The 22,500-nt window shown below is 45.9% G+C and overlaps 3 protein-coding genes across 8 annotated transcripts in view; 2 read left to right on the top strand and 1 right to left on the bottom strand.

The window, feature by feature from the left end:
• Positions 1-6,268, bottom strand: part of esyt2b (extended synaptotagmin-like protein 2b) — a 45,201-nt gene extending 38,933 nt beyond the window's left edge. For all 3 annotated transcript variants that reach the window (XM_053681692.1, XM_053681693.1, XM_053681694.1), the window contains exon 1: positions 5,573-6,268. In XM_053681692.1, coding sequence (XP_053537667.1) covers positions 5,573-6,037 — 465 coding nt within the window. In that variant the 5' untranslated portion in view covers positions 6,038-6,268. The remainder of the gene's footprint in view (positions 1-5,572) is intronic.
• A 1,304-nt stretch (positions 6,269-7,572) lies between these two features.
• dync2i1 (dynein 2 intermediate chain 1) lies at positions 7,573-18,314 on the top strand. 4 transcript variants are annotated; one of them, XM_053681689.1, is made up of 21 exons: positions 7,573-7,801; positions 8,010-8,063; positions 8,362-9,106; positions 9,982-10,022; positions 10,123-10,275; positions 10,565-10,642; positions 12,061-12,271; positions 12,366-12,465; positions 12,590-12,719; positions 12,956-13,067; positions 13,180-13,274; positions 13,392-13,521; positions 13,692-13,864; positions 13,945-14,107; positions 14,255-14,362; positions 14,756-14,817; positions 15,093-15,144; positions 16,189-16,346; positions 16,515-16,643; positions 17,121-17,344; positions 17,491-18,314. In XM_053681689.1, exons 1-21 carry the CDS (start codon positions 7,787-7,789, stop codon positions 17,660-17,662), a joined length of 3,105 nt encoding a protein of 1,034 aa, XP_053537664.1. In that variant the 5' UTR covers positions 7,573-7,786; the 3' UTR covers positions 17,663-18,314. The 4 variants fall into 4 exon arrangements, with proteins under 4 accessions (XP_053537664.1, XP_047012470.2, XP_047012468.2 ...); XM_047156512.2 differs by having other exon boundaries at positions 7,580-7,801; positions 9,982-10,037; XM_053681690.1 differs by having other exon boundaries at positions 7,580-7,920; positions 9,982-10,037.
• A 2,505-nt stretch (positions 18,315-20,819) lies between these two features.
• wdr97 (WD repeat domain 97) overlaps positions 20,820-22,500 on the top strand; it is a 9,184-nt gene continuing 7,503 nt past the window's right edge. Inside the window, exons 1-3 of the mRNA XM_053681864.1 lie at positions 20,820-20,950; positions 21,908-22,243; positions 22,331-22,500. The exon at positions 22,331-22,500 is cut by the window's right edge and continues 87 nt beyond it. Of these exons, the coding sequence (XP_053537839.1) occupies positions 21,908-22,243; positions 22,331-22,500 (506 nt within the window). The 5' untranslated portion in view covers positions 20,820-20,950. The remainder of the gene's footprint in view (positions 20,951-21,907; positions 22,244-22,330) is intronic.

Raw genomic sequence — 22,500 nt, 5'->3', positions numbered from 1 at the left:
CGGTGTGTTTCGGTGTGATACGGTGTGTTTCGGTGTGTTTCGGTGTGTTACGGTGTGTTTCGGTGTGTTACGGTGTGTTTCGGTGTGTTTCGGTGTGTTTCGGTGTGTTTCGGTGTGATATGGTGTGTTACGGTGTGTTACGGTGTGTTTCGGTGTGATACGGTGTGTTACGGTGTGTTTCGGTGTGTTACGGTGTGTTACGGTGTGTTTCGGTGTGTTTCGGTGTGTTACGGTGTGTTACGGTGTGTTTCGGTGTGTTTCGGTGTGTTACGGTGTGTTTCGGTGTGTTACGGTGTGTTACGGTGTGTTTCGGTGTGTTTCGGTGTGTGGAGTCGAGAACAGGAAGTGAATTTCAGCACACACTGGTGCAGTAGACTGAAAACCCCTGTGTCAGTCCCGGAGAAACTGCCGCTGCTGCAGTATTCAGGCAATTGCGTCTGTTCATGAACTGGGTCAGGTGTGTTAGAGCAGCGTGTGGGCCATGAGAACCTACAGTACGCTCCAGAAATGTATTTTACTTGCCAAGATGTCAACTCTCACAGATAATATCAAGCGCTGATTCTGAATAATAACGCAGTCGTATTCGGTTACATCCCTACTGAACAATGGGCTCTGCTGGCAGGGAGACAACACGGAGGAAATGAGTGAGGGAACCACGTGTCGTGTTTTTCCGCGGAAACTCTGGTCACCTTGTGGAAGGAAAGAACATCACAGAGCCTCTCTGGCCGTCCGCGAGGAGCAGAGGATCAACTTTGATCCAAACTTAGACTGGGTCACGCTGGGTCACTGTGTTTACACAGCCGTGCCGTGACAAGTTTAGCCACTCTGCTGCACGCCATTACCGCCAGGACTGAGGAAACTCGACTCGCTTTTCTTCCCTCTCTTCTCTAGGTTGCACATTTTAAGCCACGGACAGAAGAACGAGGCGGAGCTAGCCCTTAAAAACACGTTGTTTTTTTTTATAAATCAGCATGTCCGTGATCCGAGCGGAAACCCGAAAAGAACTGAATCGGCGAATGAATCAAAACGAATCACTTAGCTGACTCGACTCACTCAGCGACTTTAACTCTTCTCTTTATTCCCTGCGGTTTCCGTAACAACACAAATGAGCGCAACTACACGGCAAGCGCAAAATGAAAATTCCATAAGCATTCGGATCGTATTCTTGCGTAAGTATTCCCACCCTCGTGGACGTCCCCGCGTTGCATAGTGTTCCAGCCTGGAACTGAAAGTGATTTCACTCGGATTTGGGTGTCATGTATACGGGTATGAGGGTTAAGACCCTTGCTCAAGGGCCCAGCTGTGGCAGCTTAGTGGTGCTGGGAGTCAGCTCCTGACCTTCCAGTAGTCCGGCGTCTTTACCGCAGAGCTACCCCTTCCATTTCAGCTCCAGGCTGGAACACTGCACAATGTGGACCGTGCATATAAAAGTATAGACGCTGATCGCTGCGGCACGGCTCACACACCAAACACCTGACGGAAATCATCTACGCTTGCCCTGTGACCCGGCTTTCCACTGAACACCATGACACACACACACACAATATATATATATATATATATACACAGTATGTTGGGTATATGAAGGTCGACCTACAGAGAGAGAGAGAGAGAGAGAGAGAGAGAGGGAAATGGACACCGTGTCCCTGTTCAGGTTCAGAAGCCCTTCACCGTTACACCACTGACGTCAGTGCCGGATATCAGGGTATGGAAAATCCATGCATCCCTCATTACTGAATGTGTGTGTGTGTGTGTGTTAGACTTCTCAAACTAAACAGACAGTCTTCAGACACCGATCACGTCTCAGCCGATCGACTCCGCTTGCCGCGAGGGGAACGCTGTGTACCTGTCATTTTTCCTGCCCAAAACTTTATTTTACTGCATCCACTGATTTACTTCCTGGACGTAATCCAACTAGTGACGCATCCGGGCCGTTGTGCAAACTATAAGCTTGTGGAGCCGTAGAACTTTTTATTTCCACCAACGGAACACATCACGCTTTCAGTACAACGCTATTAAACCTGTCCCTGTTCACGCAGGGTTCAGTGTATGTTCGATAGCGTGTGTCTGGTATCTAGAAAGGTGCACGCAGAGAACATTTAAAGCTTCACTTTAAAGTCGAATGTAATTACGGTCCAATTACGTGCCTTGAATCTTTCCAAAGATGTGTTATATCAACATTTCCTTTAGCAACGAGAGATATTAAAGGTGCACATGATATAAGCATCAGTGACAGGTACGGTTCAGTGGAGTTTTCTGTGTGTTGTGTATCTTATCTTATCTTATCTTCACGTGACCAGTCAGACCGGCTGCTGTCTAGAAGACCTCGAGAACACATGCAGTAGTTTTGATCAAATAAAATGAGCTACATTACAGACGGAGCTACGTATACAGGCTGAGGAAATGTTCCGTTTAACAGCGAGTCAGCTCTTTTTTCTAGGTTGGTTTACGGTCACCAAACTTCCGCGCTTCGAAAATAGAAATGAATTAAAAACCTCGTCTCAAAGGTTCCTGCCCCGTGAACTACAGGGCCGTAATGTCGTAGAGGGTTCTTACGATCATCACCAGGTGCTTGGGTTCAGACGTACAGACCGGACACGTTTACATTCACACTTTATAATCCGCCACTGTTCGTATCTTATTCCTAGAACAGGGCATTGGTACCGTATGCGTGCGTCACAAAATCACAAAAACACACTCATGTAAATACGCCACATAACACAGCTCCACGCGCCAGGATTAAAGGAAAAGCTGATATTAACGTTCACTGTGATAATTCTGGGGGGGGGGGGGGGGGGGGGTCCAAGTGTGAGTGACGTGTCTGGCGGTTTTGAGGTTGATCATACGCGATGTTCTCATACTGTGTGCTTCTTTAATATGAAGCCAGTTCACTGTGTCATGTTTGGAGGAATGTGTAAAGCAAACCTGTGGAGTGAAAGAGAGAGTGAAAGAGAGAGAGGGAGAGAGTGAAAGAGAGAGAGGGAGAGAGAGAGGGAGAGAGTGAAAGAGAGAGGGAGAGAGGGACAGAGTGAAAGAGAGAGAGGGAGAGAGTGAAAGAGAGAGGGAGAGAGGGACAGAGTGAAAGAGGGAGAGAGTGAAAGAGAGAGAGGGAGAGAGAGAGAGGGAGAGAGTGAAAGAGAGAGAGGGAGAGAGTGAAAGAGAGAGAGGGAGAGAGTGAAAGAGAGAGAGGGAGAGAGTGAAAGAGAGAGAGGGAGAGAGAGAGGGAGAGAGTGAAAGAGAGAGGGAGAGAGAGAGGGAGAGAGTGAAAGAGAGAGAGGGAGAGAGAGAGAGGGAGAGAGAGAGAGGGAGAGAGTGAAAGAGAGAGAGGGAGAGAGAGAGGGAGAGAGTGAAAGAGAGAGAGGGAGAGAGTGAAAGAGAGAGAGTGAAAGAGAGAGAGGGAGAGAGAGAGAGGGAGAGAGAGAGAGGGAGAGAGTGAAAGAGAGAGAGGGAGAGAGAGAGGGAGAGAGTGAAAGAGAGAGGGAGAGAGAGAGGGAGAGAGTGAAAGAGAGAGAGGGAGAGAGTGAAAGAGAGAGAGGGAGAGAGAGAGAGGGAGAGAGTGAAAGAGAGAGGGAGAGAGTGAAAGAGAGAGAGGGAGAGAGTGAAAGAGAGAGAGAGAGAGAGGGAGAGAGTGAAAGAGAGAGGGAGAGAGTGAAAGAGAGAGGGAGAGAGTGAAAGAGAAAGAGGGAAAGAGTGAAAGAGAAAGAGGGAGCGAGTGAAAGAGAGAGGGGGAGACAGAGAGAGAGAGAGAGAGAGGGAAAGAGAGAGGGAGAGAGAGGGAGAGAGGGAGAGAGAGAGAGAGAGAGGGAGAGAGGGAGAGAGAGAAAGAGAGAGGGAAAGAGAGAGAAAGACATGCTCTGTTAGAAGATTTTCTATTTCCCAGTGTCCGGAGAGCTGAGCGTGTAAACAGTAAACGGTGAAATGCTGTAAAGACGCCTTCAAAAATAATGAAATTAAATATTTCTACGTTTATTGGATTCATTTATTTAAATACTATAACGAGCAGTGAAGAGTAATACATGAAGTCAGTTATTGGTGGTCAGTGTCAGTATTTGGTGATCAGTGGTCAGTATCAGTATTTGGTGTTCAGTATCAGTATCAGTATTTGGTGATCAGTGGTCAGTATCAGTATCAGTATTTGGTGGTCAGTGGTCAGTGTCAGTATTTGGTGATCAGTGGTCAGTATCAGTATCAGTATTTGGTGGTCAGTGGTCAGTATCAGTATTTGGTGGTCAGTGGTCAGTATCAGTACTGGTGTTCAGTATCAGTATCAGTATTTGGTGGTCAGTATCAGTATCAGTATTTGGTGGTCAGTGGTCAGTGTCAGTATTTGGTGATCAGTGGTCAGTATCAGTATTTGGTGGTCAGTGGTCAGTATCAGTATTTGGTGGTCAGTGGTCAGTATCAGTACTGGTGTTCAGTATCAGTATCAGTATTTGGTGGTCAGTATCAGTATCAGTATTTGGTGTTCAGTATCAGTATCAGTATTTGGTGGTCAGTGGTCAGTGTCAGTATTTGGTGATCAGTGGTCAGTGTCAGTATTTGGTGATCAGTGGTCAGTATCAGTATTTGGTGGTCAGTGGTCAGTATCAGTATTTGGTAGTCAGTGGTCAGTATCAGTATTTGGTGGTCAGTGGTCAGTATCAGTATTTGGTGGTCAGTATCAGTATCAGTATTTGGTGGTCAGTGGTCAGTATCAGTATTTGGTGGTCAGTATCAGTATCAGTATTTGGTGATCAGTGGTCAGTATCAGTACTGGTGTTCAGTATCAGTATCAGTATTTGGTGATCAGTGGTCAGTATCAGTATCAGTATTTGGTGGTCAGTGGTCAGTGTCAGTATTTGGTGATCAGTGGTCAGTATCAGTATTTGGTGGTCAGTGGTCAGTATCAGTATTTGGTGGTCAGTGGTCAGTATCAGTACTGGTGTTCAGTATCAGTATCAGTATTTGGTGGTCAGTATCAGTATCAGTATTTGGTGTTCAGTATCAGTATCAGTATTTGGTGGTCAGTGGTCAGTGTCAGTATTTGGTGATCAGTGGTCAGTGTCAGTATTTGGTGATCAGTGGTCAGTATCAGTATTTGGTGGTCAGTGGTCAGTATCAGTATTTGGTAGTCAGTGGTCAGTATCAGTATTTGGTGGTCAGTGGTCAGTGTCAGTATTTGGTGATCAGCGGTCAGTATCAGTACTGGTGTTCAGTATCAGTATCAGTATTTGGCGTGATGGATTGCTCCCAGTCGTCTCGTACAGCTACAGCGTGTGCAGTCCGATAAGGAGCCGAGTTAAGGTTCACTGAGCATCTCGCAGAACCAGCCACGGTTCTTCTGGAGACGTCTGCTTCGTATTTCTGCAGCACAATCATGCAGCAGCCTTCACTGTTCTGTAACTTCTGTAGTGTGTGTTGTACTGAAGCGATAATGTAGGAAGAGTCATCAAATAAAAATCTACAGCAAACAAATAAATACATGAATAATAATAACAGGGTGCTAAGACTTGATGACCTCCTATAGACCTCTACCCCATGCCCTGTGCTCATGTTCGGACTCAGGAAGAAGTGATAGTGAGTTTGGTCTCACCCATGAGGGCAGCTCGGTGGTGTCGAGTGCGCGCGCGGCTCTGCTCCTCTTCTCCTCCTCTTCCTTCATCTCCATCTCCATCTCCTGCTGCTGGAGACACGCCAGCGCTCGGCTCAGCCTGGAGCTCTTACCGCACGCGTTCCTCCTCCAGAAGAAGAAGATGGCGAGGCCGATCAGTAACCAGCTGACGCTGAACTCGAAGTATCCGAGCGCGTACACGGGGAAGATGAGCACGAAGGCTTTGGCGAAGCGCACCCAGGTCCGCGCCACGCGCCCGGCGGAGGAGGAGGAAGAGGGTGAGGAAGAGGTCGGTGCGTCCTGCGCGCTCGGTTCCGGAGGGATTCGGGTCTCCCCGGGATGATGAGCCTGAGGATCAGGGTGATGGGGTGGAGGAAGAGGAGGAGCGGCGGTACTGCTGCTCTTCTGCGCCGCATCCTGCGCTCCCGGAGCTCCGTTTCTGCTCATACCTCCTGCCTCAGTTCCCCGCTACACTGCCCAAGTTTGGGTCGGTGCTGTCCGTCACTACACTCTCTATACCACTGTAACCCCGAGCTCACGTCAGTTCGTCCATTTTCCTCGCGCAGTCTCGTGCAGTGTTAAACATCAGACCGACAACATGAGGCCGGTTTCCTGGACATTGCGTCGCACGCGCTTGCACCTTTTGTGTGTGTGTGTTAGCGTGTGTGTGTGTGTGTGTGTGTTAGCGTGTGTGTGTGTGTGTGTGTGTGTTTCCTCGTTATGACAGCAGCTGCTCAGCCACATGCGCACACATACAGAGAGAGAGAGAGAGAGAGAGAGAGAGGGCTCAGAAGCTCCCCCTGGTGTTCACCTACTGCAGGTACACACACACACACACACACACACACACAAAACCTCAGACTTGATAAGGTTAGTAGGAATCTTAATAAAAATAAAGTACTTAAAGTTAGTATGAATAACAAAGTAATACACAGTATTTAACTAGGTAATTATTGCTAAATTATTAGTTCATTAAAAATGTTTTTTTTTTTTTTTTTTTAAATATTAAAGAAAATGATTTAAGGAGCAGGTTTTAGACTATTTTAAAAGATTGATTTAATGCGTCATATTGTTTCATCTGCTACCCTTTTTCATTTATTGTAGGTATGTGTTATTAATTCATTTATTTATAAACTTGAAACAGGCACAAATACTAAAAATATTCGATTTTTGACTTGAAGACTTAAAGGTAGCCTAAATAAATAAATAAATAAATAAATAAATAAATAAATAACTGGAAAACCTATTAATAAGACATTAAATAAATAACAGCAATACATTCCATAGTGATCTCATTTCTATAATAAATAAAAGACCAACTTATTACATTTTATAATCTAAATGAAGTACGCGCATATCAGTCAATGCAGAAATAATGAAGCAAACAATGTGATAGCTAGTAAAATAATAATTGTTCTGAAATTCAGTGAAAACAAATAAAAAGTCTCATTTATAAACCGTTAGGTATTAAATATATTTAGTTACTAAGCTATATCTTTAATAAACAAATATTCAACCATTTAAAAACACTTTTAAGAAAAACAAGCTGATTTTTTCTGTTAAGTATTAAAGAAATGTTTTCTTCAGAAACTGAAAAAGTCTCAACAAACAAACAAACAAACAAACAGCATTTACCAACAATAAATGACCAAATTCACAAATGAAAATTGCCAATAAATAAAATGTTTAAAAAAGAAAGAGTAAATAAATAGGCTAAATAAATAAGTAGATAGATAGATAGATAGATAGATAGATAGATAGATAGATAGATAGATAGATAGATAGACAGACAGATAGATAGATAGGTTAAATAAATAAATAAATAAAGATGGTGAGGTGTCATGGCGGTGAATAATCTCTAAAGTGTGATATGATGTAGAATAGAAGAGGTTATAATCGGTGTTTGGTGATAATCAGCAGGTAAAAGAAGTTTATTTCCTGCTGTTGTTGTTATTGTTGTTAGTGCTCCTGGTGGATGATCAGCTCGACTGGTCTGCGTCTCCATGGTGATTCCCGAGTCATCGCGAGCGCTCGGTGTTCGATTGCTCTACCTGTTGCTATGACGCAGTTACTATGGGGTTTGAGCCGAGCGCGCATGCGCAGTAGCGTTGCTGCGGGGTGTCATGGCGGCCGGTAGTGGTGTCAACACAAATCTAACCGAGTAACAGGGCTTAAAGAGAAGAGTTAGGGTCGGCGATGTACTCCGGAAAGGTGAGGATTTCACACTGCTGATCTCCACGAAGCGTTTCACTGACACCAACACAAAGAATTCATCATGAAATGATCCGTTATGCAGTTAGAAAATTAGCAGTGCAGTTAAATAAAGACCTGTGAGTGGTTATGAGCTATGATTATTATTATTATTATTTAATGTATAAATATCATATTTAACGTGACTAAAATATCTTCCTTAATCAAGAAAATAACAAAAGAAGACACATGGAGATCTGACGATTTAATAAGGCACATGAGGGTAAGTGTGTGTGTGTGTGTGTGTGTGTGTGTGTGTGTGTGTTTAAAAGGAAAATTCCACCCTTGTCTGTTATCCTTTATAATTATCATGTGATCCTCAACATCATCCACGATTTATTTTGTAATGTAATTCTGATCATTTACACGGCTGCCGTTTCTTCGGTTAACAGTTTCTTAAATTACCCACAATGCCTTGCTTATAGTGGTGCAGTGATTAGGGATTTAGCCCTCGAAACCTTAGTGAAGTTAACTACCGGTTATTAATAATAAAGCAAATAAAGTTACTGATTAATTCACAGAGCCAAGAGGAGGAGAGGAGGAGGAGAGAGCGCTCACAGCGAGACCCAGAGAGAGAGAGGAGGAAGCACAGGGAGGAAAGTGGCAGGAGAGGAGAAGCCAGGGATGAGAGAGAGAGAGAGCGGGGTGAGGCGGAGCACAGAGACAGAGAGAAAGAGCGGCAGAGAGATAGGGATAAGGACAGAGACAGAGAAAAAGAGAAAGAAAGAGACAGAGATGGATTGAGGGAGAGGGTGAAAGAGAGAGACAAGGAAAAAGATTTAGAGAGGGAAAAGAGGAATAGGGAGAAAGATAGAGACCGGAATAAAGAGAGGGATAGGGAAAAGGAGGGAGGGAGAGAAAAGGGGGACAGAGGAAAAGATGGAGAGAGACAAAAAAGGGAGAGGGAAAAGGACAGAGAGAGAGAAAAGGGGGACAGAGAAAAAGACAGAGAGAGACAAAAAAGGGAGAAGGAAAAGGAGAGAGATAAGCTGAAGGAGAGAGGGAGAGATAGAGGGGAAGAGAGGGATAGGGAGAAAGACAGAGAGAGGGAGAGAAGGAGGGCAGAGCGAGAGAATGAAAGAAGAAAAGAGAAGGAAATTAGTGTAGATGGGGACGACAAGTTCAGGGAGAGAGAGCGAGACAGGAAAGAGAGGCACAGAGAGAGGGAGCATCATCGTGGAGGTGAAGAACAGGATAAAGAACGGAGAGAGCAAGAAAGACGAGAGAAACACGGCCACAGACAGCACACTGGAAAAACAGACGGAGGTGAGACTATTAAACAGTTTCATTTCTCTTTCACTGAGACTGACAACACACAGAAACCACGCCTCCTTCACTGAGACTGACAACACACAGAAGCCACGCCTCCTTCACTGAGACTGACAACACACAGAAGCCACGCCTCCTTCACTGAGACTGACAACACACAGAAGCCACGCCTCCTTCACTGAGACTGACAACACACAGAAGCCACGCCTCCTTCACTGAGACTGACTACACACAGAAGCCACGCCTCCCTGATAGACACAGAGGCCACGCCTCCTTCACTGAGACTGACAACACACAGAAGCCACGCCTCCTTCGCTGATACTGACAACACACAGAAGCCACGCCTCCTTCACTGAGACTGACAATACACAGAAGCCACGCCTCCTTCACTGAGACTGACAACACACAGAAGCCACGCCTCCTTCACTGAGACTGACAACACACAGAAGCCACGCCTCCTTCACTGAGACTGACTACACACAGAAGCCACGCCTCCCTGATAGACACAGAGGCCACGCCTCTTTCACTGAGACTGACACACACACAGAGGCCACGCCTTCTTCAATGAGACTGACACACACAGAAGCCATGCCTCCCTGACACACACACAGAAGCCACACCTCCCTGACACACACACACACACACACACACACAGACCACGCCTCCCTGACACACACACAGACCACACCTCCCTGACACACATAAAGACCACGCCTCCCTGATATGCACACACACAGACCAGGTTTCCCTGATAGACACAGAGGCCATGCCTCCTTCACTAAGGCTGACACACACAGAGGCCATGCCTCCTTTACTTGAGACTGACACACACAGAGGGCCCGCCCCCTTAACTTCTTTGTCTTGTGTTTCAGAGGAAAGAAGAGAGTGGAGGAGAAGAGAGATAGAGCAGCATGTAAAATTCAACCATGTAATTCATCAGCCAAACATAATAATAATAATAATAATAATAACGATGATGATGATGATGATGATGATGTCGCTGTTGGGTTCAGGAGGATGGAGAGATCGAGCAGAGACACAGACACCAGGCCGGAGATGGAGTGATGGAGAGAGAGGAGAGGGATAAACGGAGAGAACAGAGGAACGACGATTCGAATCAGAGACCCAGAGAGCATGAGAGCAAGCACAGTGAAACTAAGCAGGAGGTAAACACACACACACACACACACACACACACACACACACACGGCGCTGCTGAATCCTGGATTGTGATTGGTCAGGAGGTGTTGATTAATTCTCTAGAACAGCAGCTCTGGCAGTAGCGCAGCTGCAGGTCACAGGTTTATATTAACATGCAGTCGTTCAAGTTCCAGTGGCTTTATGTCATGGGGTGGGGGAGGGGGGGTTGGTGTCAGTCCAGTCTCCGGGTATTGAGGAGTCTGATGGCTTGGGGGAAGAAAGTGTTCCACAGTCTGATCGTGAGTGTACATGCAGGTGGGAAATGACGTGACTGAGGACAACTGTGAAGGAGCAGAGGATTATGGGAATGAAGATTATGAGGATGATTTTGAGGTGAGAGTGGAGTTTCCTGTGCTCTGTGTAAGAGTTGGTGAGTTACAGTCCATGGGTCATATCATCACATCCATGTGTCTGTGTGTGTGTTTGTGTGTGTGTGTGTGTGTGTGTGTGTGTGTGTCTCTGTGTGTTTATTTTCTTTCTGTTTAATGCTCATTGCTTTCAAACGGATTGGTGCTAGAAGAAAATGGTGAGTTTTTGGTGCAGGAGACACAACTGTAGAGAAATCTGTCCGTCCGTCCTCCTGTCCGTCCCTCCATCTCTCCATCCATCCATGTCTCTATCCACCTGTACATCCATCCATCCATCCCCCTGTCCATCCATCCATCCATCCATCTACCTGTCCATCCTTCCATCTATCCGTCTGTCCCCCAAAACAGTACATCGCTATGATTATATTTGCTTAATATTTGTTTATATTTGTTTAACACGGTGTTGTTAAATTCTCGATTGAGGTCAGGAGAGAGAAAGAGCGGCTCCTGAGGGAGCGTGTGTTTATAGCTGCTGTAACGTAACTTCCACGACATTAAATGTAACTATAGACTGATGAAAATACGGCGTTAATAATTTTTAAAAAGTCATCGTTGGTGAGTTGCTGTGGTATAAGAGTAGGAGTAGGAGGTTGTAGGAGTAAAGCTACGTTCACACACACAGATTTTATCGCTGTCGCCAGTCGCTGCACTACGAAGTCGCCAGTAGGCGTTCCTACTACTGGTTGCCATAGTAACATTTAACACCGGGTGGCGCATTCCGCTTCTGGCGACCACCCAGTTTTCTTGCTGCTACAGTGAAACATTCTGGACGGGGAGGGCGTTTGCGTATAAAATTCACCAGCGTGTACGTGCACCATATCCTACGCGATGAAGGAGAAGCAGTGTGAGGCGAAAGAATGACATTCTGTCTTCACTCTCGTCTCCGCACCGAGTCGCTCCAGATTTCATAAAGTTAAACTTTGTCGCATGGCTGGACACGCCCACACTTAGTCGCCAGCTCTCGGTGTCTCGTTGGTACTTTAACTCTGCTGCATCACAGCACCCTGTCGCTGTCAGGAGAGGCACAGACCACAGACAGGGCCAGAAATGGGTAGGGATTTCTGTTCTTTAAAAAAAAAAATCAATTACCCTTGGACAGTCTTCTCCAGTAATTTAGTGAATCCCAGCAGACACTGGTGAGGCTATTATTAAACAAGTAATAATAATATATCTGGGTTACCTAGAAATCGACCTAGAAGTGCTGTTCTTTTCGGATGGGATTAATGAGTCGAAAGTGATGACTCTTGTCCCTTTTATTGGATTATAGCCCTGAGAAAAGAGCTCGCAAGTGGCGCAGGAACACTATCCGATGATTAGATGTTATGTTACGTTATATATTGTGTCCATGTGTGAGCCGAGCAAATAATCTCCGTCTGTCTTCAGGACTACGAGGAAGACTTTGAGGAGTTTGATGAGGACAAAGAAGAAGAAGAAGAGGTGCGTGAAAGTGAAAAGAGGGAAGCAGAGCGGGAGATGAGTCCACGCAGCAGACGGGAGGTCGAGGACATCCGGAGAGCCATGGAGAAGGAGAACGAGCTGCTCGGAACGGCACGGTCCACACCCTCGACCCAGGGGTCTGAGATCTCCGACAGAGGTAGCGCTCGCCTCGTCCCGAAACCCCTCCCACAACTCCATTACATCCACTGTTCAAATGATGGATTCCACTGTGTGTGTTATCTTTCTGTTAGTGAGTGCCGACTCAAGGAGAAGTCGCACGTACGGCCGGGTCATCGACTTCACCGCAGCGAGGCAGAGAGAGATAAACCAGGAAGCGGCCGATAAACAGAAGTGAGTCACCTCCACCTGAGTGTTCCCTGCGCTCCGACCCCAGTCATTATCATCATCAAAACGAAACGCAGCTTGTCACGTTATGGAGACATCCTGATACCTGACTGTGTTTCTGTGACGTTAGGAAACGCAGCACCGAGCTCCTGCGCCTCATCGAGCTGGACTATTCCGTCACCGAGAGTCTCCTGGATCTGCCTCCAGTCCGCGAGTACGACTTGTACATCAAGAGCTACGGGACGGCCAACACCAAGCAGGTCTGTCCTACCGAATTTGCTCTACACGATCGCACACTCGCGTTTGATTTTAATCAGAAGTAAATATAGTGAAATATTCCACCGCGTCGTTCAAATAGAAAAGCGCCGGCGTTGGCGTTGGCGGCGCTGCTGTGGTTTAAGAGGACACGCACCTCAGGAAGTGTGACAGCGACCCTGTAAAACTGAGTGTTTTATTCCTGAACTAACACACTGCTTTCACACTTGTGTGTCCTCAGGCCTACGTGCAGTGCAACGAGGACAACATCGAGCGAGACACTCAGACGGACGAGGCGGACATCGCGGACAAGTGGACACAACATCCGCCGGAGACCAGCGTCGCGTGTGGAGGTGATGAGCACGGCGTAACAGACATGCAGTGTATATATATATATATATATGATGTAAGATGAGGAGTGTTGAGTACAGAATGACTGACTGGTGGATGATTAATTACCCTCAGACCCTCAGATTTCCCACAATGCATCAGGCGAGTCTGTCACCAGGATGAGCGTGGACTCCAAGCGACTCGCCGCGTTCCTCAGTTCTGCCACGCAGGTAGGATTTATTTATTTCACTACTTTCACTCAAAAACTGCTCTTCACCCAGCTCTAACGTGTGTGTGTGTGTGTGTGTGTGTGTGTGTGTGTGTGTGTGTGTGTGTGTGTGTTGCAGGTGATGGCAGTGTTGCTGGAGGAAAACATCGCTCAGAGCAACTCGGTGAAAAAGCTGCAGTCACATACACACACACTCTCCTTCAGTGACGGCTGTGTTCATCTCAATACCCAGCTGAACTTTCTACAAGGTGACATACACACACACACACACACACACACACACACACACACACACACACACACACACATATATGTTTAATAGATATTGCTTTCAGTACAGCTCGCTCCTTTATGAAAATGTCTATTGTTAAAACCACTGTGTGTGTGTGTGCGTGTGTGTGTGTGTGTGTGTGTGCAGGTCGACAGGTGACGTTGTTGCACTTCTCCCAGACGCAGACTCACACCTTGCTCTCCGTTCACTCCCCGCGCTCCGGCTCCAGCGACGTCACACTCGACAGTAAGACGCTGGTGTGTGTGTGGAACATCTGGGAGCCGTCCACACCTCAGAGGATCCTCGTCTGTGAAGCTGAGGTACACACACACGCACGCACACACACACACACACGCTCACACGAGCGCAGGTATGAGTCTCCCTTCTCCCCGTGTCGCAGGTGCGGAGCTGCTGCTTCAGTCCCGGGAAGGCCGCGCTGGTGTTTGCTGGGACAGATGTGGGCTCTGTGCTGGTGTGGGATCTGAGAGAACATTCCGGCTCTCATTCGCACGTCAGAGTGTGTGAGGAGGAGTGGACACTGCGTCACCCGACCTTCTCCACCGGTCAGACCGGTCTACTCAACACACACAACTCGCACTGTTTATTAAGGAATAACACACACTGTGTCTGTGTGTTCTGTTATAGGAAAATAATCAACAATATACAGGACTAATGCATAGTCATCATATTATGTGTGTGTGTGTGTGTAGACGCTGTGCTGTCAGGAGCAGGGCATTTCTCTTCCGTAGTGTCCGTCGAGCCAGTCCTGGTCAACGTGGGGGCGGGGCTTAGAGATCCACTGCTGCCGGACCAAGAAGGTAACACTTCTAATAATATTTAAAAAGTTTTAAGTATATAAATGCGTTTGTTTATTATAGAGAAAAAAAAATCTCATGGATTTGAACGACAGTTCTGTGTAGAACAGAATGAGCGAGGGTTAACTGAAACAGGAAGCTGTGACCAAATTAGGAAAGCGTCACAGATTTCAGAAACGTTGTAATAACTAGAAGCCGTTTTTACATCAGAAGTCACAGTGCAGCAACACTATTAGCTGGGTTAGCTGGGTTAGCTGGGTTAGCAGGCTAGTATCCCTGATCACAGTCTGGTCCTAGTGTCAACATTAAAAAGTCAGTTTCCTTAAAGCAGTATTTTTCCCAGGAAGAGAAACAGGAAGTTATTTTAAGTCACTTCCTTTCTGTTGTAAATCGCAGAGTCACTGGGTCTGTCATTCCAGCTGGGGTCACTGGATGAAAACGGACTCCTGAATCTTTGGGTAAGTCACTTCTTCTTCTTCTTCTTCTTCTTCTTATTATTATTATTGTTGTTGTTGTTGTTTTTAAGTAATATTCTTTATCATTTGATTCATACAGTCTTTAGAACGTTTTGTCAGCACAAGAGAAAAATTGACGTTTCCGTATTCTTTCCTCGGTTATTATGTATAAAAGGCTTAACCGCTACATGCTAGCTAGCTGAATTAAACTGCTAGTCATTATCTATCATGTGTCTGTATTTCGCTGTTGCCTAGCAACACTGTTTTACTTTATGCAGGTTGTAGTCGAGTTGCCCAAAGCTGATGATTCTGGATCCCAAACAGACCTGGGTGAGTTTATCAGTGTTCAACTCCGCCGTCCTCGCTGTGTCCTTCCTGTCCCAACTCCGCCGTCCTCGCTGTGTCCTTCCTGTCCTCGCTGTGTCCTTCCTGTCCTTCCTGTCCCAACTCCGCCGTCCTCACTGTGTCCTTCCTGTCCCAACTCCGCCGTCCTCACTGTGTCCTTCCTGTCCTCGCTGTGTCCTTCCTGTCCCAACTCCGCCGTCCTCGCTGTGTCCTTCCTGTCCTCGCTGTGTCCTTCCTGTCCTTCCTGTCCCAACTCCGCCGTCCTCACTGTGTCCTTCCTGTCCCAACTCCGCCGTCCTCACTGTGTCCTTCCTGTCCCAACTCCGCCATCCTCACTGCGTCCTTCCTGTCCTCACTGTGTCCTTCCTGTCCCAACTCCTCTGTCCTCACTGTGTCCTTCCTGTCCCAACTCCGCCGTCCTCACTGTGTCCTTCCTGTCCCAACTCCACCGTCCTCACTGTGTCCTTCCTGTTTCAACTCCTCCGTCCTCACTGTGTCCTTCCTTTCCCAACTCCGCCGTCCTCACTGTGTCCTTCCTGTCCCAACTCCACCGTCCTCACTGTGTCCTTCCTGTTTCAACTCCTCCGTCCTCACTGTGTCCTTCCTTTCCCAACTCCGCCGTCCTCACTGTGTCCTTCCTGTACTCACTGTGTCCTTCCTGTCCTCTCTGTGTCCTTCCTGTCCCAACACCGCCGTCCTCACTGTGTCCTTCCTGTCCTCACTGTGTCCTTCCTGTCCCAACTCCGTTGTCCTCACTGTGTCCTTCTTGTCCTCCTTGTCCTCACTGTGTCCTTCTTGTCCTCACTGTGTCCTTCCTGTCCCAACTCTGCCGTCCTCACTGTGTCCTTCCTGTCCTAACTCCGCTGTCCTGACTGTGTCTTTCCTGTCCTAACTCCGTCGTGCTCACTGTTTCCTTCCTGTCCCCACTGTGTCCTTCCTGTCCCAACTCTGCCGTCTTCACTGTGTCCTTCCTGTCCTCGTTGTGTCCTTCCTGTCCTAACTCCGCCGTCTATACTGTGTCCTTCTCAGGTCTGCGTCCAGGTGGTAAAGTGAAGCTCCTCCACAGTTCCTCTCTACAGACCACACCTCAACTGGACAAGGGGGTCATTGGGGTCACATCTCACCTGAGATTTGTCCTGAAATTCCTCCCCTCAGATTCTAACCACTACTTCATTGGCAGTAACATGGTGAGCGGAGAAAACCACAAACACGCCGATAAATACACAAGCATCAAACTTCCACCGTGTCACCTACAGTTAGTTGTGTTTGGCTGAAAAGAGAGAAGGTAACAGACGGTAAAGAGGCGGTAAAAGGTGTGTGTGTGTGTGTGTGTGTGTGTGTGTGCATTGCTGTAGGGTTTGGTGAGACATGGTACCAGACACGGACTCCGAGCCGTTCCGAAGCTCTACAGGCCTAAAGATGGAGAGAGACTAGCGGATGTCACGGCTCTAGAGTTCTGCCCCACCGGAGAACCTTTCTTTCTGGTGAGGATTAGTGTGTCTGTGTGTCTCTGTGTGTGTGCGTCTGTCTCTGTGTGTCTCTGTGTGTGTGCGTCTGTGTGTGTGTGTGTATGTGTGTGTTAGACTTAGACTGTGTGTTTGTGTGTGTGAGAGTGAGAGTTGGACTGAGACTGTGTGTGTGTGTGTCTTGGACTGAGTGTGTCTGTGTGTTTGTGTGTGTGTGTGAGAGAGAGTGAGAGTTAGACTAAGTGTGTGTGTGTGTGTGTGTGTGTGTGTGTGTGTTGGACTGAGAGTGTGTGTGATGGACTGAGAGTGTGAGAGTGTGTGTGTGTGTGTGTTGGACTGAGAGTGTGTGTGTTGGACTGAGAGTGTGTGTGATGGACTGAGAGTGTGAGAGTGTGTGTGATGGACTGAGAGAGTGTGCGTGTGTGTGTGTGTGATGGACTGAGAATGTGTTTGTTGGACTGAGAGTGTGTGTGTGTGTGTGTGTGTGTGTTGCAGGTGGGCTGCAGTGACGGTTCGGTGCGTCTCCATGCCTTGGTGTGTGAGGAGGCGGTGTGTGAGTGGACCCTGGGTTCGGGTCGTGCTGCGGTTCAGTGTCTGCACTTTTCCCCGACGCGGTGCTCCGTGTTCTGCGCGCTGGACTCTACATCTGTCCTGCACATCTGGGATCTCACACAGAGAGACGAGTCTCCGCTCCTCACCCAGGACCTCCACACTGACCCGTACAGACCACAACTACAGCACACACACCCATACGCCAGCACATAGCGGTCACCATAGCAACCACATTCATAACAGCCTGTTACGATATGAATATTACAGGAACTTCTAACAGAGTGTAACGTTCCCATGTGGTGTTTGTGTGCAGCGTCTCAGCCATGGCCGTGTCCGGAGACGCCTCCACGCAGAACCCGTACTCCAGCATCGCTCTGGCTAAAGACTCGGGCAGGCTGGAGATCCACTTCCTGCTTCCCTCGCTCACACTTCCTCAAGCCTCGGACACGGGGAAACTCCACTCGCTGGCACAGGACACACTCTGAACTCTACACACACTAGGGCTGCAACTAACCATTATTTTCATAATCGATTAGTTGTCCGATCAATCGATTAATCGGATGGGGGCGGGGCAAACTTTCAGTACACTTTTTTTAATATACACAAATATAAACTTCAGACTAAAACTTTACACGTCTGTTTGTCCAAAACAGAAAAGAACCCAACACACACACACACACACACACACACACACACACACACACACACACACACACCAGAATATATATTATTAATTCAGGGCTGTAGTTTAATTCTGAGCTTTTTCGGAACTCAGTCCAACACACACACACACACACACACACACACACACACACACACACAGATCAGAAACTCAGCACTAAGCTACAACATGGATTGTGTTCATTTATTTTCTCGCTCTTTACTCTTCACTCTGTTTTTGTTAAATTAATCTGATTATTTCAGTGATTTTGATCTTATTTGGTCTTTGTTATTGTTCTTTCTAAGAAATGTCTGGTTAGATCAAACACTTTTATACCTCAGGAGTACCAGACAGTCTCTGTGTGTGTTTCAGCGTTTTCACTGCAGTTATACAGGCAGGTGTTTCTGTTAAAGGTCCATTAGCATTTCTTCACATAAAAGCTGTTTCTATTTTTGTATTAAATATGTATTATTATTGTATTTTTTAATGACATGGTTTATTCTGATGATGTCCTTTCCGAAAGTATTGGAACAGCAAGGCCAATGCTATTGTGTTTTTTATATATATATATATATATATATATATATGATTAAAAGTTGAATATGAGATGATAGATCGGAATTCCAGCTTTCATTACTTAAAACATGGCATCTTTTGTTTGAACCCACCCAAGTGATCAGAAATATCGGAACATGTGACTGATGGGTGTTTCTTGCTGCATGGGTCTGCCCTTGAAAGAAATTTCAATTGAAACAATGAATGTCTACTCTTGGTTTGAGCTCTAGGCTTCACCTGTGATGACTGCATTTGTCGTTAAAAAAGGGCTAAACCAACATGAAGACCAGAGAGCCGTCTATGGGAGAAAAGCCAGCCATTTTGAAGCTGAGGAAAGAAGGAGCAATCTGCCAGAGGCGTTGCACAAGCACTTACCTCTCACTTACATTATAGCAGCTATAAACAGTCGTTCCCTTGCCAGCCTCGCTTTATTCTTTCTTTTTTAACTTAAGACAGAAAACAAAAACAAATACACATGTATCATGTTATAGAGAACGCGCAGAGTATGACTCGTATTGCGTTGGTCCTGAATCGAATCAAATCTGTGTTGAACCGGATCAGTAGTGAATCAAAGCGCATCGAGTTGTTACGTGTTTAACTGTATTTTTTTTATAGCATCGTCTGAACGAGGGAGAGTCACACCCCTAACTGGAACAATTTATTTAATAAAAGAAAGCTTTATTAAATGTGTGTTTATGGCACAGTACAGTAAAAAATAGTTCCAGTTACTTTACACATTTCTGAAAGTTTGTGTCCATACGCCATGAGAGCCTCGAGACAGCACTGGTGAATTTATCAAAAGCACAAATTATTCTCTCTGAGAAAAACAATATTCTCTCTCTCTCTCTCTCTCTCTCTCTCTCTCTCTCTCTCTCTCTCTCACACACACACACACACACACACACACACACACACACACACACACACACACACACACACGCTTAAACTACACGTCCAGTGGATAAAGAGTAGATTGAAAGATTGAAGATTCATGTGGGGTGAAGCAATGCCCAGCAGGGGGAGCTATCTCCATATCAGACAGGTATCCGAGACCAAATTAATTATGAGTTAATGGTTAGCAATAAGGATATCAATATACAAGCTATAACACATTTCACTGCAGGTGAAAGAGACATGATCAGGTTAATAAATGAAGATGGAGGTCGCAGGTTGGCATGACATAGGACTGCTGGTGAAGTGATGATACAGCACTACTCCAATATCTCGAGTATCATCTATCCATCCATTTTCTGTATCGCTTATCCTATACAGGGTCACAGGAGAGCCTGGAGGATCTCTCGGGGAGCTCGGAGCACAAGGTGGGGTTTCTCTGGTGGGATTCAGGGCATCACGGTGGTACAGCAGGTAGCGTTGCTGCCTCACTGCTCCAGGATCTCTGGTTAGATCCTGGGCTCAGGTTACTGCATTTCTCCTGTGTTTGTGCATGTGGGTTTCCTCCAGGTTACTCCAAAATGCCCCTTCGGTGTGAATGAGTGTGTCGCATCCGAGGTGTATTTCTACCCAGAGTTCCTGGGATCGACTCCGGAGCCACCACAACCCCGTCCAGGAAAACGCGCTTCCTGAAGATGAATGGATGAATGGCGAGGTTCATATTTAAACGACTAAAACTATTTGATTGTTTATTTATTTAATTAAATACTTTTTTTTTTCTTTTCAGGATTACAAAAACGCCTGTCATTGTGTTTTAAGTTCAATACTTTACTTAAAATGGGATAATTTAGTATCCATACAGAGATATTTTATGTATATAGGATTCCTTTCACAATATTTTAAGTGCTTTGGAGTATTTAAAAGTGTTAACATTTAGTATTTAACCCCCTGAAACCTGAATTACATTCAATATATATTTGAGGAGGTCTGCTATAGATCCAAAAATTAGGGTCTGTTAAAAAAATACAATATAGAAATGACCTTTTGAACATGTTTGTGTGTGTGAATATTTGTAAATATTCCCTATGTTCATTTTTTCTCCATGTAAAACTTTTGTTCTGCAGTAATATTCAGTATTCTCCTTTTATTATTATTATTATTATTATTATTATTATTATTATTATTACAATTTTTGCGCAAATTTCATTTTATAATATATTTTTATATCCATATATCCATATAAAAATCACTGCTCTAGTGATTTGTCTACATTTATCTACTTCCGCCTCCGTATCCTGGCAACCTCGACGTTCTCGCGACCTAAAGTGCAGATGGAAACTGAAATGATTGGACAGGCCACGCCCCCTTTTCACCGCGCTGTGCGTCACCGCGTCTAGCGACGAGGAAAGGCGTCGGCCGACATGGTGAAAAACTGGACGGAGCGGAATGGATTCCGACAGTGACGGTAGCCATGGAAACGCCGTGTGTGTGTGTGTGTGTGTGTGTGTGTGTGTGTGTGTGTGTGTGTGTGTGTGTGTGTGTGTGTGTGTGATGTGTTAGACTGAGATTGCAGCTCCGAGTGAAGTTTAACAGCATGGAGAGTACACACGGATAGAGCTTTTCATTTTCATTTCTTTATTTTATCTATTCATGTGAGCTTCAGAAGGTGAGACAGCACAACTTTACCAACTTCTACAGACAGACAGATAGACAGACAGACAGATAGACAGACAGACAGACAGATAGATTTGACAGACAGACAGATAGATAGATTGACAGGCAGGCAGGCAGACAGACAGATAACTAGATAGATAGATAGATAGATAGATAGATAGATAGATAGATAGATGAATAAATAGACATATAGAAAGACAGACAGACAGATAGATAGATAGATAAAAAGACATAGATAGATAAATAAATAGATAGACAGACAAATAAATATAAAAATAGATAAATAAATAGACAGACAAATAGACAGACAGATCAATAAATAAATAGACAGACAGACAGATAGACAGACAGATCAATAAATAAATAAATAGACAGACAGACAGATAGACAGATAAATAAATAGACAGACAGACAGACAGATAGATAAATAAATAGATGGACAGACAGACAGACGGACAGATAGATAAATAAACAGACAGATAGACAGACAGACAGATAGATAAATAAATGAACAGACAGACAGATAGACAGACATAAATAAACAGACAGATAGACAGACAGACAGATAGATAAATAAATGAACAGACAGATAGACAGACAGACAGATAGATAAATAAATAGACAGATGGATAGACAGACAGACAGATAAATAGACAGACAGATAAATAAACAGACAGATAGACAGACAGACAGATAGATAAATAAACAGACAGATAGACAGACAGACAGATAGATAAATAAATGAACAGACAGACAGACAGATAAATAAACAGACAGATAGACAGACAGAGATAAATAAACAGACAGACAGACAGACAGATAGATAAATAAACAGACAGATAGACAGACAGAGATAAATAAACAGACAGATAGACAGACAGACAGGTAAATAAACAGACAGAGAGACAGATGTGTGTAAAACAGTATAACAGTAGGTTCCTCCTCTCAGATGGTGCACTCACACGTCAGTCCCCACGTCCTCACCCACGGCCTGCAGCACGTCTCCCACTTCCCCTGTGAGGAGGAAGTGACTCTCATGTCATGTGGTGTAGGTGAAGACGGCTTCCTGAGTCTCCACCGCAGTGGGCGTGTCAGGTTCTACACCGCAGACGGGTACCTGAGGGAACCTCCTGCCCGCTCCACCGTGCCCTACCAGGGCGTGGCCTTCACACAGATCCCGGGCAGGCTGGTGGGGTGGGGACCCGGTGAGAAGCTCACGCTGCTGGACACGAAGTTCACCCCAGTCGTTCACGCCCAGGAGACGCTCGACATCAGAGTGTGTCAGGTGTGTGTTACTGAAGTGTTTTATTCCTCTCATACCACAGCAGTCTTCCAATCATTACAATCTCTTCCTCTGTCTCTCTCTCTTCAGACGTTAGAAGGCTCTCGGGAGCTGGTCACCGCTGGGGCCGGGAATGTGTGTGTGTGGAGTGTGGGTCACATGGTCATGGTGTGTCACGTGCAGGTGGTGGACGGGTTCGAGAGGGAGTGTGTGTTCACACAGCTGGCTCTGGTTCCTGCTACAGCTCAGAAAGCTCCTCG

The sequence above is a fragment of the Ictalurus punctatus genome, chromosome 7 (genome assembly GCF_001660625.3).
Source record: "Ictalurus punctatus breed USDA103 chromosome 7, Coco_2.0, whole genome shotgun sequence".
Taxonomy (NCBI): domain Eukaryota; kingdom Metazoa; phylum Chordata; class Actinopteri; order Siluriformes; family Ictaluridae; genus Ictalurus; species Ictalurus punctatus.
This window is presented reverse-complemented; position numbering and strand designations above follow the sequence as displayed.

Coding starts and splice junctions, on each gene's coding strand:
- dync2i1 (XM_047156512.2), top strand. Junction 10,276..10,564: donor ACAGTGAAACTAAGCAGGAG/GTAAACACACAC, acceptor GTGTACATGCAG/GTGGGAAATGACGTGACTGA. Junction 13,522..13,691: donor CCAGCTGAACTTTCTACAAG/GTGACATACACA, acceptor GTGTGTGTGCAG/GTCGACAGGTGACGTTGTTG.